At 42.7% G+C, this 16,023-nt stretch overlaps 1 protein-coding gene across 1 annotated transcript in view; it reads left to right on the top strand.

Annotated features, from left to right (window-relative positions):
• The first annotated feature begins 443 nt into the window (after positions 1-443).
• The window catches only part of Enpp6 (ectonucleotide pyrophosphatase/phosphodiesterase 6), an 85,619-nt gene continuing 70,039 nt past the window's right edge, over positions 444-16,023 (top strand). The window contains exon 1 of the mRNA XM_042702044.1: positions 444-684. Coding sequence (XP_042557978.1) covers positions 444-684 — 241 coding nt within the window. The remainder of the gene's footprint in view (positions 685-16,023) is intronic.

Below are 16,023 nucleotides of genomic sequence, written 5' to 3' on the forward strand. Positions count from 1 at the left end.
TGGGAGAACAAATTAAAAGGTGGTGCCTCTCCCGGGCCCTTCCCTTTGGTTAGCACAATTGCAAAATGCGGATGACTTCGTCATCTTCCAGAATGCCACCTCTCTGAGTATTTGTATTTCTGGAACATCCACCCCAAGCAGTATGATTGTATTTTCCCCCTAGTGTTAATTCAAGGTTGTTTAGGAAGCCAAAGTGTACTCTCTCTCTCTCTCTCTTTCTCCCTCTCTCTCTCTCTCTCCCTCTCTCTCGACTTCGTGGGGTGAGCAGAGATGTTTTCAAATATGGGTGCTGTTCCTTTAAATTCTGAAAGTAAACTTGGCTCAGGGAAGGCCAGCAGCTCAAGGTCCAGCCCCTAGAAAAGAGAATAGCTACAGATTGTCCATCCTCAGTCTGTGGAAGGGGCCAGCTGTGCCAGCTGGGTTGTGCCAGGCTCCTGGCAAGCATGGAAGTAAAGCTTGGGACTGTCTTGCTGGTCTTGTGGCTCAGCCTGGCTCAGCCAGCTTTTGCCCGCAGGAAGCTCCTAGTGTTTCTACTGGATGGTTTTCGCTCAGACTATATCAGTGATGAGGCCCTGGAATCCTTGCCTGGCTTCAAAGAGATCGTGAGCAGGGGAGTAAAAGTGGATTACTTGACGCCCGACTTTCCTAGTCTCTCCTACCCCAATTACTACACCTTAATGACTGGTGAGTACTGGCCCCGCTTCTTGGAGTTGAGGCTAGAACCAAGCAGGGAACACGGGAGACAAACTAGCATGGGAGATTTACCTGTTTCGGTTTCCATAATTCCTCAGGACTCCAAAACAGGCAGGGGGGTATTCATGGATGATAAGACTCCCCCGTCCGTCCCTCCCCACCCTACGTACTCCAGTTGTATTGTTTCCCAATATTTCTCACAAGGTCCTCTTTCAGATTCTTAGTATGGAGAAGAGACAACTATAGCAATGGATGATAGCTGATGCTTTTGCAAGTGATTGTTGACAAGTGACAAATCCTGGCTAACTCTATGTTTTGTAGCTTCAAGTATAAAACATGGACCAGTGTCCACGTGATCACATCAAATTCCCCGTGTCTCTTTCTTCTGTGTTCCCCTATTGTCTTGGAGTGGTGCTCCTTGGTTTTTCAATGTAGTGGACTGTGAAGGTTTCTCATAGGAGTCCTCAGATAGTCCTCCTGGAAGGCCAGGAGAGGAATTTTAGGCCACACCCTTTGGTATTCATTCAGTAATGCTGCTTTCCCTTCTTTTGCTTATTTTGGAGTTCAGCAAAATGATGTAGAGATGAAAAGTACTGTGTAGTTCAGGTTCCCTATTTTCACTTCTAACCTCTATAAAGAGCAATCAGACAAAAACTAACAACAAGCTCTGAGTTCAAGCCCCAGGACTGACAAAAAACAAACAATAACAACAAAAAACAAACAATAACAACAACAAAAAGTCCTCTAACAAAACAAAGGAAAATCCAGCTAACCAGGCTACATGCTTTGGGGTAAATGGACTTGCCTAGGAATGCCCTTCACCTGGAATTACCACAACTGGAACCACAAGCCCTCCAGCCTGGTCCTCCATCCTGCCCCTTCTCTGTGCAATTATATATGCACATTGTGTGGCCCACACAATGGGATTCCCAGCTTTTGGTGTGCTTTTCACTCACCTTTATAAGAGCCAGCAAGAGACTCAAAGAATTTAGCAAGTTATCCAGAGAGGCTATTCCAGTTCACTGTTATTGAGGGTTATGCAGGCCTTAACTATGTGTTCTGAGGCCAGGGAGAACTTTGTCAATTATGTTAGCAAATCAGGCATGAGAACTCTGGTATCTCATTACAGATAGCTCCAGAACACCAAAGCTAAAGGAGTCTGAAAAAATAGACTGATCTCTTCACCTGTGTGCTCTGAGCACAGGGAGAGCCTAATAGATGATAGGAACAGGAAAAAAAAAAAGATGAGAATTCTGAAATCTCTTACTTCATGTGTGGGTACTGTAGACAGGTGCACATAAAAATGCTCTTAACTGATGTTCAACATTACAGGAAGAGATAGTTGTGTTGCTCTTGGAGGAAGAGGGGGAAAAAAGGCAGAATGCACACAAACACCACATATATTATTTATTTATTGTTCCCCAACAGACAAAAAACTCCCAGTATCTAAGATAAACAGAATTAACAAAAGCCTCTCTGGTCCTTGCTTGGCATGCCTCTCCCTTGCAGGGAAGCAGTTTGTAGGCTGCTAGGCCACACATAGAAGTTATTGTATGGTCCAGCCTGACTTCAGCTCTTTACAGCAAGTTTCATACACATGGACTACCCCCTCTCCGCTTGTCCTCCAGGGCCTTGCTGGGAGACGCAATTCATAAACTGCCACGTGCAGCTTTCTCAATAACAGTGGAAAATGAACAAAATCTATTTTAGAAAGACTCTAGTAAATTAAAACAAAACAAAACAAGACGGGGTGGGGGAGGATCCTTATAAGCTCCACAGAGGCTCCCAGTCGGTGACATGGTCTTTTGTTTGTCAGATCTACATTCCCCGACACTGGCACAAAGCCTCTGCCACACTGAGACACACTTACTTTTCAGGCAATGGGTGTTTTCATTTCTGGCCTTCTGATGGGGAGAAGGTCCAGCTCCATTGAATACTTGACTATAATTTCACCCTTACTGTCAAACTGAGACTGGCCATAAAAATCTTCATACACATTATTTCTGTAGATCTTGTAAATGCAAAATATATGATGTGATTTGAAAGTTCTGTTTGGGATACAAGTTGGCCTTTCCACTTTTTGTAGAAGCAATACTACATACAAGACCTGTCTAGCAATGCTCATGTTTATGTACAAATGTCTTCGGGTGTGATTTGTGTATATCTGCTGAGCAAATACACAATTCAGGGGCAGAATTTGGAGGCTTTGGAAGTTACCTCACCTTTACTGTCCTAGACCTGACTCAGCGATCAATTTGAACTGTTTTCCTCAATCACCCTGCTTATTTTCCACCTGATGTTGAAAAATGATTTTTTTCTTAAGTAAGAAAACTATAATTCCATTGAGAATGATACTTAAACTATTGGTTTAAACATTTGAGCATTTTATGAACCAACCAGATCTTTTGGGTTCTAAAAGAGAGAGGCTGTTTTAGGATTTCTCATCATGCACAAGAGAATGCACTACCATCTCACTTCATTATATGAAGTATTGTATGAAAGACATAAACCCTTGATATTCTTCCTCTTTACATCATCAGGTTACCGGGTGGGGAGGTGCTTGGAGTCCACACAACTTACTTGGGCATCGGTCTTTGCAGGAAAGACTTCAGCAGGCCTTTGTCTTGCATTTGGCCTCTGTTTCCTCAGCTGTAAAATAAAGTGAGATGAACTGCAAGGTCTGAATCAGGCAGAGGTTGCAGGGTCTGTCAGATGCAGACATAAAGTAAGCAACGCAGAGAAAACTACAAATGCTTCCAGGTGCTGGTGGCTCATGCCTGTAATCCTAGCTATTCAGGAGGCTGAGCTCTGAGGATCACAGCTGGAAGCCAGAGCAGGCAGGAAAGTCTGTGAGATTTTTTTTTTTCATTTAACAAGTTCTTATGTTTATTTATTTATTTATTTTTTAGTGTGTATATTTTCTTTTTTTATTATGAAAATACTGTACAGAGGAGTTACAATTACATGGACAAGATAATGAGTACATTTCTTATCAAGCATTGTAGCCTCCTCCTTTGTTTCCCCTTCCCATCCTCCCCCTGCCCCCCCCAATCCTCCCTGCCCCCTGGCCGCCCCCTCACGAAAGTTGTAAAGTTCGTTTTCGACATAACGACTTGTACATCTCATTGTTGCAATGGGTCCACCTGTATCCCTATTTAAACAATTTGTTTTTCCCCTTCCCCTCCACAAATTATACCAACATCAAATACAGTGAAAGCAGGGGTTATACTGTGGGGGAGGGACATACAAAGCAACAAAGAAATAATCTTATAAATGTGTTAGAGTCTGTGAGATTTTTTTTTTTTTATCTCCAATTCACTACCAGTAATCCAGAAGTCTTGCTGCAACTCAAAGTGGTAGATTGCTAGCCTAGAGCAATAGAACTCAGGGACAGTGTCCAGGCTCTGAGTTCAAGCCCTATGACCACCAAAAAAAAAAAGTTAGAGAATTACGAATGTTAGGTTGGACTTCTTGCTCTTTCTTATAGGTTAGATGTGGTTTGTGCCCCAAGAATCCATGTATTACAGGATTGGTCCTTGATGTTGAGAAACAGTGTGGGTCCTAGTGGGAGGTCTTTAGGTCATTGGGGGCTCAGCCCAAATAAAAACAACTCTAACTTCTTAGGAGAGTGAGCCTGAATTCTCTCTGGCTTCCTGTTTCAGGCTGTGATTTCTTCCTTCCACACGCATTCCACCATGACAACTTTCTGCGATCAAGCCTTTGCCCAAAACCATACCAAAAGAATTACTTAATCTGGGACTTTCAGCTTCCAGAAATGTGAAACTTTTCTTTATGAAGTTACCCAGCCTTAGATATTTTACTATAGCAACAGACAAATACACTACTCTGAGAGGCCATTGTGTAGAAATTAAGCAAATGGCTAAAACTCCTTAGAGAAGGAGAATTTCATAGGGAAGTCATGTGGTTGAGTGGTGAGAAATTCAGCAGTCATATTTGTAAGGAGTCTTGGAAAACCTCTAGCCCAGTCACTGACATGAATACACTATGGCAGAATTGTTTGGTTTTCAAAAATGTGTTTATAAAGCTAGGAACTGGTAGCTTATGACTGTAATCCTATCTACTCAGGAGGCTGAGATTTGAGGCTCACGGTTCAAAGCCAGCCCAGGCAAGAAAAGTCTGAGATTCTTATCTCCAAATAACCAGAAAAAGACAGAAGTGGAGCTGTGGCTCAAGTGGTAGAGAGCCAGCCTTGAGCAAAACTTCTCAGGGACAGTGCCTGAGTTCAAGCCCCAGTACCAACACAAAAATAAAGTGTTTGCTGTATTAAAAAAAATTCCATGAATTTGATCAAGAATGTCAATCCAACAATTAATTGCTGGGAGCACTGATTTCGAGCCAGTAAAATGGTTTAAATTTTGAAAGCTCACCTTTTTACCCAAGGAGTTTACATTCAAGTTAAGGGAGAAAGACTCTCAGAGAATGGGTACTCAGTAATAAGTTAAAATGAATGACAAGGTGTGAGGAGCAGACTTGTGCCTTGTGCTCTTCCCCATCTCTAGTTGACATTTTCAATACCTAGTCAGGATGTAGCTGTACTTGTAGATAAGATCTTTAAAGAGGGGATTCATATAAGGTTGTTACAGTGGACTTTGTTCCAATATAACTGTTTGTAGAAGGAAAGAAGAGACTCTAGGGTTATCTGTGCCCAGAGAAAGGCCAACTTTTGAGTTATGAGATGGTAAGAAGAGGCCATCTGCTAACCAAGAAGAGAGGCCTCAGAAGAAACTAAGTCAGTCAACACATTCACCTTGGACTTCTAGGTTCCAGATGTTGAAAAATAAAAATTTCTGTTGTTTAAGTCATTCAACCTGTGGTGTTTGTTATGGCAACCCAAGCTAATTCAAGCAAATAATAGTTGCCCAATACACTATAGAAAACAGAGGAAAGGAGAATGACCTTCCAGTTGGAGTAGCATGAGAAGCATTTTGAAGATAGGATCTGAGCTGGAGTAGCCATGAGCATGAAATCACTAGCTTTTTTTTTTAATGCATAAGCTTTCTGAAGAGCTGTTTGTAAATAAACTTAAGGTTAGTTGGTATACAACAATAGTTTAAATGCCATTGAAATGCTGTCTTACTTTATCTTACTATGGACCTTTGTGAAAAACTAGTCTCTTTTTGAGGATGAACCCACATTGGAAGGAAAATAATGATTTATTCAATCCAGATCATGGTTAAGAGAACATACTACATATGTTTTAAGGCAGCATAAATTAGTTTTGTTTTGCTAAGGCTGATGGCAACATTTGTTTGTAATCCTTGCATATTTCTTGCTAAGAAATTGGAGAAAGTGACCCAGAAATGCCCCAAGTAGCAGGGAAGCCGTTGTAGAGCTTTGTTTTATGTTTGTGCCAGTACTGGGCCTTGAACTCAGAGCTTGAGTGTTGATTCCTTAGTTCTTTTTCTCAAAGCTGTCATTTTATCACTTGAGCCACACTTCCACTTCGGCTTTTTGATAGATAATTGGAGATAAGAATCTCACTGACTTTCCTGCCTGTGTTAGCTTTCAATCATGATTCTCAGGTCTCAGCTTTCTTAGTAGCTAGAATTACAGGCATGGCTGCTGGTACCCAGCTACAGTGTAGAATTGTCTCTTTACTGCCACAATCTACAGGGCATGAAAATATGCTGAAATAAATTTGGTACGTATTATCATCTCAACACTTAAAATTAGTAAGTAAAGTGCTATGAGGTTGTATGTTTGCTTCTGAGCACTCAGAATGCCAGCAACAGCTGAGACAGGAGGACCAGCATCAGAGGCCAGGTTCTCAGCCCCAGAGCAGGGCCCTGGCCCTGAGTCTTGAGGTAGCTAGGAAGTCATGCATGGGACTGAGACCCAGGCCAGACATCTTCCAGAACCAGCTCAGGAGGCAGCCTAAGGAATAATGGCTCTTCATTAATCCTCTGTGAGTTTCAAAACAAACACCAGGATGTGAATTGCTTAGAATTCCTGTTTGTGCCAGTGCATTTCCCATTTCACGTTCAGAAATTACGTGTGACACAAATTCCTACCAGATATTAGTCTGACGTCACAGACTGCAAAGGGAAAGGTATGCTTTCCTCTCACTTTAAAGAAAATGTCGGACTTAAATGAAAAACAGCCATCCCTAGAAGCAAAGGAAATCAACGTGGAAAAGACTTGAATGCTCACATGTTGAAAATAAACCCACATTCTCAGACCTTCTGTAGAAGTCAGGCTACACAAGCCTCTACTCACCCACAGCGCCAGAGAGGAGAGAGACAGTGTTTCTGGTTCCTTCTCCTCTCTGTCTTCCAAATCAGCACTGACATAGAGACATTCACCCTGAATGTCAGCTTCCTTAGGCTCCAATAAATGAGCTGTGTTTGAAGTGCATACATCCTCTCTTCCCTTCTCTTGGGTACCAATTCCAATTTACACTGTTTTCATAGGTGACCTTCTAATGGTCCGCAGTCCATCCTCAACTTCCATATCCTTGCCCATGGTCAGCATAGGGTACAGTTTAGACTCCTCCATTTTGATTTCCTCGTTGGGTTCTGAGACTCAATCTCTATTCTCCATTTCCTCTTAGTTCATTGACACACCCCCTGCCTTCCTTGCTCCCTTCTGGTGGTCTGCCTCATCTTATTTTTCTGTCTGTATCAGGACTTGAACTTGGGCCCTCAAAGTTATTTGGCTTTTTCTTGTTCGGCTGGTGTGCTACCATTTGAGTTATACCTTACTTAAATTTTGTCACTTATTTTCCTAGTACGCCTAATAACATCCACATTCCTACTTAAAAACTACAGTCTCTGTAATGAGCCTTGATGAAGCTGCCTGAAGAAACAAACTGGTTGGTGACGTCTAAGGCAATAGAAGTCATAAAGAGCTCAAACTAGCATGCTCTGAGGGAAAAAAAGATGTGTTGAAAACATCTAGAAAAAACAAGTCTTTGGGCACATCATTATTGAAACTCCCATCAACCAACCTCTCCCCACTGAAGTGCCACTGTTCAAAAAGTATGTTGCTTTTGGCTTCAGTGGTGATGAGGAATTCTTATTATATGGAATTTCACTTCTAGGCACTTGGTCCCTAAAGGAAATAGTGGTTAAAGTAGAAGGTAAAGCTTTAAAACGTGGTGAAAGTTTTTCATTACTGTAACAGTGAACCCCTTTCCAGAAAGTTCTTCCACACAGAGCCCTTGCAGTCTACCCACTATGGCCAATTTCATCCTACTCTTTCCAAAGCTTCTGGGAATTATCCTGGACCCTACTGCTCTCAGAACCTGCTTCCTCATGGATGCTGTGCCCAAAATGGGTTAAAGCCATTTAAAATTAATTTGGAGGGAGCCTGACTCAGCACGTGAACATTTCTTTCAGACTCTTTAAACAACACCTACTCAGGTTTCGGCGTCCCCTTCTGTGAATACAACTATTGTGTCCACAGTTCAGCCAGGTGGGGACTTGGGGCAGGTCAGGGCTTCCTGCACGTCTTGTGTTAAGCACTTGGCTCTGGCTGGAGACTTTGCTTGATCTTAATCAACTCCTGTCTTCAGCCCAAGAAGAAAAACAATCCACCAGCCTGAGTCTTGAAGAAGTGATACAATATCATAAATGGATTTGTGGCTCGGAATACTGCACATAGTTCATTCTTGGAGGAAGCTGTTTCCCGCAGTGTCTTCGGGAGGAAGTGCTCCTGTGCTTGCTTAGTATGAGGCAGGGTGTGTGGGGTCACTTGAGAACATAAGCAAGTGTCTGCCACAAAGTGACCCAACCTGTGCTTTGTGGGTCATCAGTGGGTTGGGCCAGGCAGGTCCCACTTTGGTGATAGGTAACTTTGTCCACAAATCCCAGAGTGCACAGTCAGTGTTCATGGTGAACCAGAAAGGACCCGAGACGAGGAAGCAGGGGACCTGAGTCTATCATGATCAGCTAGGACTTTGCAAAAGTGATACTGCCTTTCTAGTCCTGAGTTCTTGTTGCTTTAAAATGAATGATTGGACTGGATAGGGGGAAGCTGGGGGTTAATTTTTCTCTAGAGAGTGTGACATGTGTACTGGAGATGCACCGGGTATTGAGGATCCAGTTGTGAGGGGATTGTTAGGAGGAAGCAGAAGGGGAGAATAAGCAGAAGCCCCTTCCCCCGCTTCCCATGACTTTATCTCTTACCCGGGAGGATCATTTGTTAGGGTGACCTGCTTCTCACATTTGACCCCACAAAGATGCCAGTGGTACAGGACAAGGACTGTGGGCTAAGAAGGTTGATGGGGGGGGGGTGCAGGTCAGATCCCCATGTTTCTAGATGTGGTGATCAAGACATGCATTGAGTTTGCCCAAGAGGCTTCTGGACCTCAGCTTCTTCTTTGAGAGTCTACAAATCAAATCAAAGAAGTTAAGCAGGCATGCTGTATAGCACATGTAGTTTTCCCTGAAAGCTTATCTGTATATAAATATGTTAAGCTTTGGCTTTCATGATTGAAGGCAAAATCCTTCAACAAATAACAGGTTTGGGAGGCAAACCTCCGCTACTATGTTCTGCAATCTGTGGGTCTGGTATGGGATGGGCTGCCCAGTCTCTTCATCCCTCCCTCTACCCTTGCAACTCAGACTAATGAAAAAATGGCAAAGGATCACTCTTCAGAAGTGCTATGTGAACGTGGACACCCTCTTACTTCTCTGGGGGTTGGTTTTCTCCTATCAAAAGTAGATGGCCTGCAAGATACCCTATCACTGAGTATAACAAAGAGGAAAGGCGTGAGCTTGAGGTCAGCAGAGGCAGCCTCTCTTCCTCCCTCTGGGTAGCCAGACTTTGCTATAAGACAAGAAGCACTGAGCAGCTTCTGACATTCCCTGGTTCAGAGGCATCAAGACCCAGCAGAAGATTTATGCCAATTGGAGGCAAGCAAATATGCCTTTAAAAACGCATACAAAATTAGGAATCTTGGTTACTGTTTGAACAATATCTTTTTTGAACAATATCTGTCTTTTGGAACAGTCTGAAATATTAAATTGAAAACATATCTATATCCAAAGCAGACTTTGGGTGGGGAAAGCAGTTCTGGGTTTGAACTCAAGGCCTTGTGCTTTGTAGGCTGGTTCGAAGCCAGCCCAGGCAAGGAAGTCCACAGGACTTTTATCTCTAATTAACCATCAGAAAACAGGAAGTGGCACTGTGGTTCAAAGTGGTAGAGCACTAGCTTTGGGCATAAATGTTCAGGGACAGCAGTCAGGCCCTGAGTTCAAGCCCCACAACTGAGAAAAATAATAGCTTTTGAAAAAGATGTTTCTCTGCCTAGTGGGGATACAGAAAAGTTTTGTGTCTTAGTTGGGCTGTATTGAAGACTGTTGAACAGCAACAAGCCAGAGCTCAGGAGAGTGTGGCTAAGATTGCCATTAGCCCTTGGACACCACTACCATCCTTCTGAAGAGAAAGAGAATCTACAAAACTCCATCTTGTGTGCAGCCTCTGAAGGGCTTCCATCTTCCAATGGGCTTCTGGAGCTACCCTGGCAGGCCAGACGAGTCTACATAGTAACTACCCTGTTATGGGTCTCAGCTCCTCCAAAGACATCAGAAGGGGACGGGAAATGGCCATATCTGAATCTTAAGCTTGTTCAGAAGCTTTGATTGGTTGGTTACACTTTCCTGGCTTGGTGCCAGTCACTAGACATCTATCTGACCTCTTGGAGGAAGGCTTAAATTATCTATTTTTCTAAATAGACTCTGGAGTTTTGTTGCTGAGGCCCAACTCTGTTGGTTGAAATTATCCTTTTTATTTTCTTCTACTAAACAATCCAGTGCACTCATCTGTTTTGACACTGGATTCTGTATTCCTCTGCTCACACTCCCTAGACCTTTAGATTCTCTCTCACATCTTCACAGTGGCTATCCTTCTCATTGCTAGGGCCCAAAGCAACACCATCCCCATGTTCCGTCTGTCATCTCAAACTTTCTACCACTCCAGGGTCTCCCTGGTTTTTGCTGGATGCTGTGGGTGGATCAGCTGTCAGTTTGCAGTTACTCCCAGTCTGGCCCTTTCCCCTGCAGTTGGCCTTCTCCCAAACCATGATATCCTTTTCTGAACATATCTGTGGAGAACTCTCATAGTCCATGGTTCCATGCATTTGCCTGTGTAATATATGACACTCAAACTACAGGAATGAGTTTGGGAATACATAATACAATCCATTCTACTCCTATCCAGTTGCCCCCAAAGACATCCAGAATTACAAAATGTAAAAAGCAGAAAATACTTTGGGCATGCTAATGTATTTTTCTCATTGAGAAAAACCTGACACCCAGGTCTGAGATTCAGATCCAATAGCTAGCTTAGGTCTGCCTCGGTGAGCAGGTATGGACGTCCAAGAATTCTTTCCCAGAGTTTCTAATCTGTTTGACAGACTGGCTCCTTCACTTAAGTTCTCAACTTTTGCTCTGCCTCTTTTCTCACTTCCATACACAGCTCCCAGAATATGCAAGTACAAATGGAGATGAAATTCAAAGCAATGTGTGTGTGTGTGTGTGTGTGTGTGTGTGTGTGTGTGGTAGATTTCATCAAGGTCTGGTCAGAGCTGGGCACCAGTGGCTCATGCCTATAATCCTAGCTACTCAGGAGGGTGAGGTCTGAAGATCACAGCCTGGGTAAGAAAGTCCATGAAATTTTTATCTCCAGTTAACTACCCAATAACCAGAAATGATGCTGCGGCTCAAAGTGGTAGAGCACTAGCCTTGAGCACAAAAACTTAGGGACAGTGCCCAGGCCCTGAGTTCAAACCCCAGGACCAGAACAACAAAAGAAGGAGGTCAGGGAACAGATGGACCCACCGCCTAGAAGGTTGTAAATAGTGTTCTTAGTCCTCCTCCCTCCCTCCTCATGCGATGGATAATAATAATAGCTGAAAGCTGGGCTGTGATTTCTTTCACTCCTTGCATAACCTCACCAAGTTCCAATGGAACAGATGAGAACTCACTCCCAATCTGTGTCCTAACATCTTGCTAAAAACTGGAAGGATGAAATGAAAGCAAAAGTGACTTAATTTACCCACCTCCCAACCACCTGTTCTATTACTCTTTTGTATTCTGTGTCTTGAAAATCCACCCCAGCAGTGGATTTGCAGTGGCCATCAGCCTTATTCTTAACCTTCATCCAAGGCCAGATGTGAAATTCCCAATAGGACTAGACTTTAATAATGACCTCTCCCTCTCCTGCTCCCTCCTCTGTTTCTATTGGAGGCCTTCCTAGAACCCAGTACTACCCTTTGCTGATACTACCTATTACCTCAGGAGCCATCTCCTTCTGCCCCCAAACAGCCAAAGCCAGCTTCTTACCACATACCTTGCTCTTTGAATCCAAAGTAAGACGTCCTTCTTGCAGGAGGCTTTGACCAACAGATTTGCAGAGTTGATGAATGTCTTACTTTATTTATTTGTTCATGCCATTATCATTTTCTTTCTGAGCCATAGATATTGCTAGTTAATTCCATCACCATATAGAGTGGAGATGTGTTGATACAGTTGATTCATTTATAAATTTAACCCCTTGAAGGTCATACTGGCCATCTACTATGTGAGCATGATTGCCAATATAGTGAGGACATAGTCTCTATTTCAGACAAGTTTTGGATTAAGTTGGAATAATTAAATATATGTTGAAAAAATATGACCAAAAGACACAGGAGAAGCAGAGATAATTTCTGAGAGTCTGATGTGTGGGGAAGGTTTGCTGAGTTTTGGTAAGTCCAGGAGGATTTGAACAGATTGAAACCTGAGGGAAAGACCTTGCAGGTGGATCACAAAACACAAGCCAAGGGACAGAGATGGGAACAATTCAGACCAGATCTGGGCTTAACACCATTACTCTCCCAGCTCTAAGCAGTGTAGGTTTGAGGATCAAGAGATTGGCTGCTTCAATCTAGGATGAAAAGGCTGCGAGTTTAAGTCCTCAGTGCCAGAACAAACCCGAGGTAAAGAATTTGCTAGACCCCCGTGGAGAGGAAACTGGCGGTACTGATTGGATTTGGAGAATTAGAAAAACATCTCAGGATCAGATAAGAATTCCAGCTGGTCTGAAGGTAATGTCAATGAATCACTCTGTGTATAAATTAGATCCAAGTTCACAAACTGGGCACATAAGAAATACATTTTACGTATCTCATATCTACAAATACCTATGACTGATTCTGGAAAACATTTTGCTAGGTGAAACAAGCCAGACATTTTGTATCAAACAGATACTGTATGACTCTATTTATATGCAATTGCCTAGAATGGTCAAATTCACAGAGGCCAAAGGGAGAGCTCTGAGTGCCAGGATTACGGGGGAGACTGGATGGAGAGCTGGCATTTTGTGGGCTCACAGAGTTTGGGGTGGGGTAATAAATGTTCTGGAAGTGGTCAGCAAGCATGATGAAATGGCAATGGGAATATACAAAGTCACTAAAATGTGTACCTCACGTGGTGAACCTGGTAACTGTATGTATATGTCACCACAATGGAAACATTAACCTCTCTAGTGAGATGTGAAGTGGCATTTCACTGTGTTTTGTGTTTGTGTTTCCCTAATGACAAATGGTGTTCACAATCTTTCCATGTGTTTTCTGGCAAGCTGGTAACTTCTTTGGAGAAAGGTCTCTTTAAAAACCCTTTTGCTTGTTTTTAAAATGGATTTTTTTTTTGGTCGGTTGTGGGGCTTGAACTCAGGGTCTGGGTGCTGTCCCTGAGCTTCTTTTGTTCAAGGCAAGTGCTCTACCACTTGAACCTCAGCACCACTTCTGGCTTTTGCTGTTCATGTGGAATGGAATGAGGAATGGAACCCAGGTTTCATGTGTGCTAGGCAAGCACTCTATCACTAAGCCATTCCCAGCCCCTTGTAGGAGTTCTTTAGATATTCTAAGTTTAAATTCTTAATGCGATATATGATTTTGGAATCCGGGCTGTGGTTAGTCTTTTGACTTTCTTGATGGAGGATCTGGAAATACCAAAGCACTTAATGTTACTGGAGTCTATTTATCTTTTTGTTCTATTAGCACTTGCACTATGTCTGTCATATCTGAGAAATAATTGCTTAACTCATCATCCTAAAGAATTATCCATAGTTTTCTTCTAAAAGTTTCAGACTTTTAGGAGGCGTGTGTGTATGTGTGTGTGTGTGTGTGTGTGTGTGTGTGTGTGTGTGTGTGTTCGTGTATAGTGTGATGTAGTATCACAGCACCATTTGTTCAAAATACTATTCTATTTCCATGGATGAAAAAATACATACTTATCTATTTCAACTGCATATATAAATGTTAGTTTCTTCTTGGGTTCTCAATTTTATTCCACTGCTTTATGTTCTCATATAGATATAGATAATGTATCCATGTATATATTTTTCCTTTTCTTGTGCAAGGATTGTATTGTCATGAATACTACAGTTCTGTAGTGAGTATTGAAATTAGGACATATGAGTTCCCCAACTTATTTTTCTGTGAGATTGCTTTGGCTATGCTGAGTTGATGATATCTTCAGAGGAAATTTAGCATAAGCTCTTTGATTTATGCACAAGAGCTGAAATTTTGGTAGGGATTGTGTAGACTCTGTAGTTTAGTTGGAGAAACATTACTATCTTAATGATATTAACTCTTCCGATCCTTGAATATGGAATGTCATTCTATTCATCTCAGTTTTAATTTCCATGCATAATTCTTGCATTTTATTAAATAATTCCAAATATTTTCTTCTTAGAGTTATGAATGGAACAAGTTTTCTAATGTCATTTTTACAGTATGTAAAACACAACTGATTATCTTGTGTTTTGTTACCTTAATTTTTAATTAACTCCAATATTTTAATGGATTTCTTAGGATTGCCTACATACAAGAATATACACAAACCTATTTCCTCCAAGTAACAACTTCTTCCTTTCTAATCTTGATGCCTTCAGTTGATCTATATAATCTTCTTAGCAGCTATGGCAGATCTTCCTAGGAGCTGTGTGAAGATATTTTACTGGTGGGCGAATTTAACTCTCGAGAGGTTAAGTACCTTTTGAGATCATTTGCCAGGAGGTGAGTGAACTGGGTTCAGAACAGAGAACTCTGTCACTGTGTCCCTGTTTTACCACACCACCTCTGGCTGGCTGACAGAATGAAAAGACAATGGATGGTCTATATTTCTGCAACATTCCTACTGTCTTCCTTTGTTACATGAAGCCAGCTTCAGTCAAGCAGGGAGCAGAAAGTTCACTTCCCAAATGTCTACCACACTTTGTTCCATGCTCAGTGTGAGGCACATTCACACGTAACCTTCCCAAAGGCCTGTACGGCAGTCACAATAGTCAAGTCACCAATGAGGGAAACAAGGCTGAAAGATATTCAATCAGTGAAAGAACTGTGGCAAGTATGAAATCCTGTGCTTCTTCTAAGTCATCATGCTACCTTTTCCTGATTCCAGGAAAGTGATTCTCGGGGCAGCACAGTCCTGTGCATTCAACTCAGCATTTATCCCACAGACAGTGATCTTGCAGCTGTATGACGCACAGAGCACACGCCTGCATACAGATCCCCAGCGTGCATGAGTCCCTGCCTTTCCAGGCTTCCTCCCGACTAAGAAGCCTCATGGATAACTATTTTTTAAACCCTCCTTTGTGTGCCTCAATGGACAATGTGAACAATAAGTGCCTCTGGAGTTGAGGACAAAGGAGAGAATTCAACCTTAGACACTCAGCCTCTTATTTCAAATGGTGGAGGTTGCACAGTTGTGAGGAGTGGTTCACACAAGTGGTTTTTTGATAAGTCACATCTGGGATCCTGCCCTAGACCACCAAGATGCAACTCTGAGCTAGCTGCTTCTAATCACACTTGGTTATGGAGCAGGCATGTGGAGCGCAGGGAGTCTGAATGGATCTAGGACAGCACCCAATGAGAGGAGGATTGACTCCGCCCACTCCCCCCCCCAACCTGCCTGATGCTCCCCTTCCCCCCCCCCCCCCCCCCCCCCCGTGCCCCTTAGCAGAAAGCTCCTTGCCAGCTTCCTGTCAAATGGATGATGATCTCTTTAGTGTGACAGCACATGAAAACTCTAATAAGATGACAAAGCTCACCACAGATACAGCTCTATCATTTTTTAGAGGTGACACACACACACACACACACACACACACACACACACCTTTACATACTTCAGGTAATAAGCACATTTCCTTCCTTTTCCATAGTATCATCTGTTCCCTCATTTTCTCCCATTCCTCCCTCCCATCTCTGCCCACGAGTTGCATGGTTCACTTTCATCAGTGTCCAGTGCAGCCAGTGGGCTCTGCTGCTGTACTTTTTCACCTATTTTCCATTGATTCTGCGCCACCCCCTTTCTCTCAGAT

Source organism: Dipodomys spectabilis, unplaced genomic scaffold, assembly GCF_019054845.1.
Source record: "Dipodomys spectabilis isolate Male_0828 unplaced genomic scaffold, ASM1905484v1 ptg000009l, whole genome shotgun sequence".
NCBI lineage: Eukaryota > Metazoa > Chordata > Mammalia > Rodentia > Heteromyidae > Dipodomys > Dipodomys spectabilis.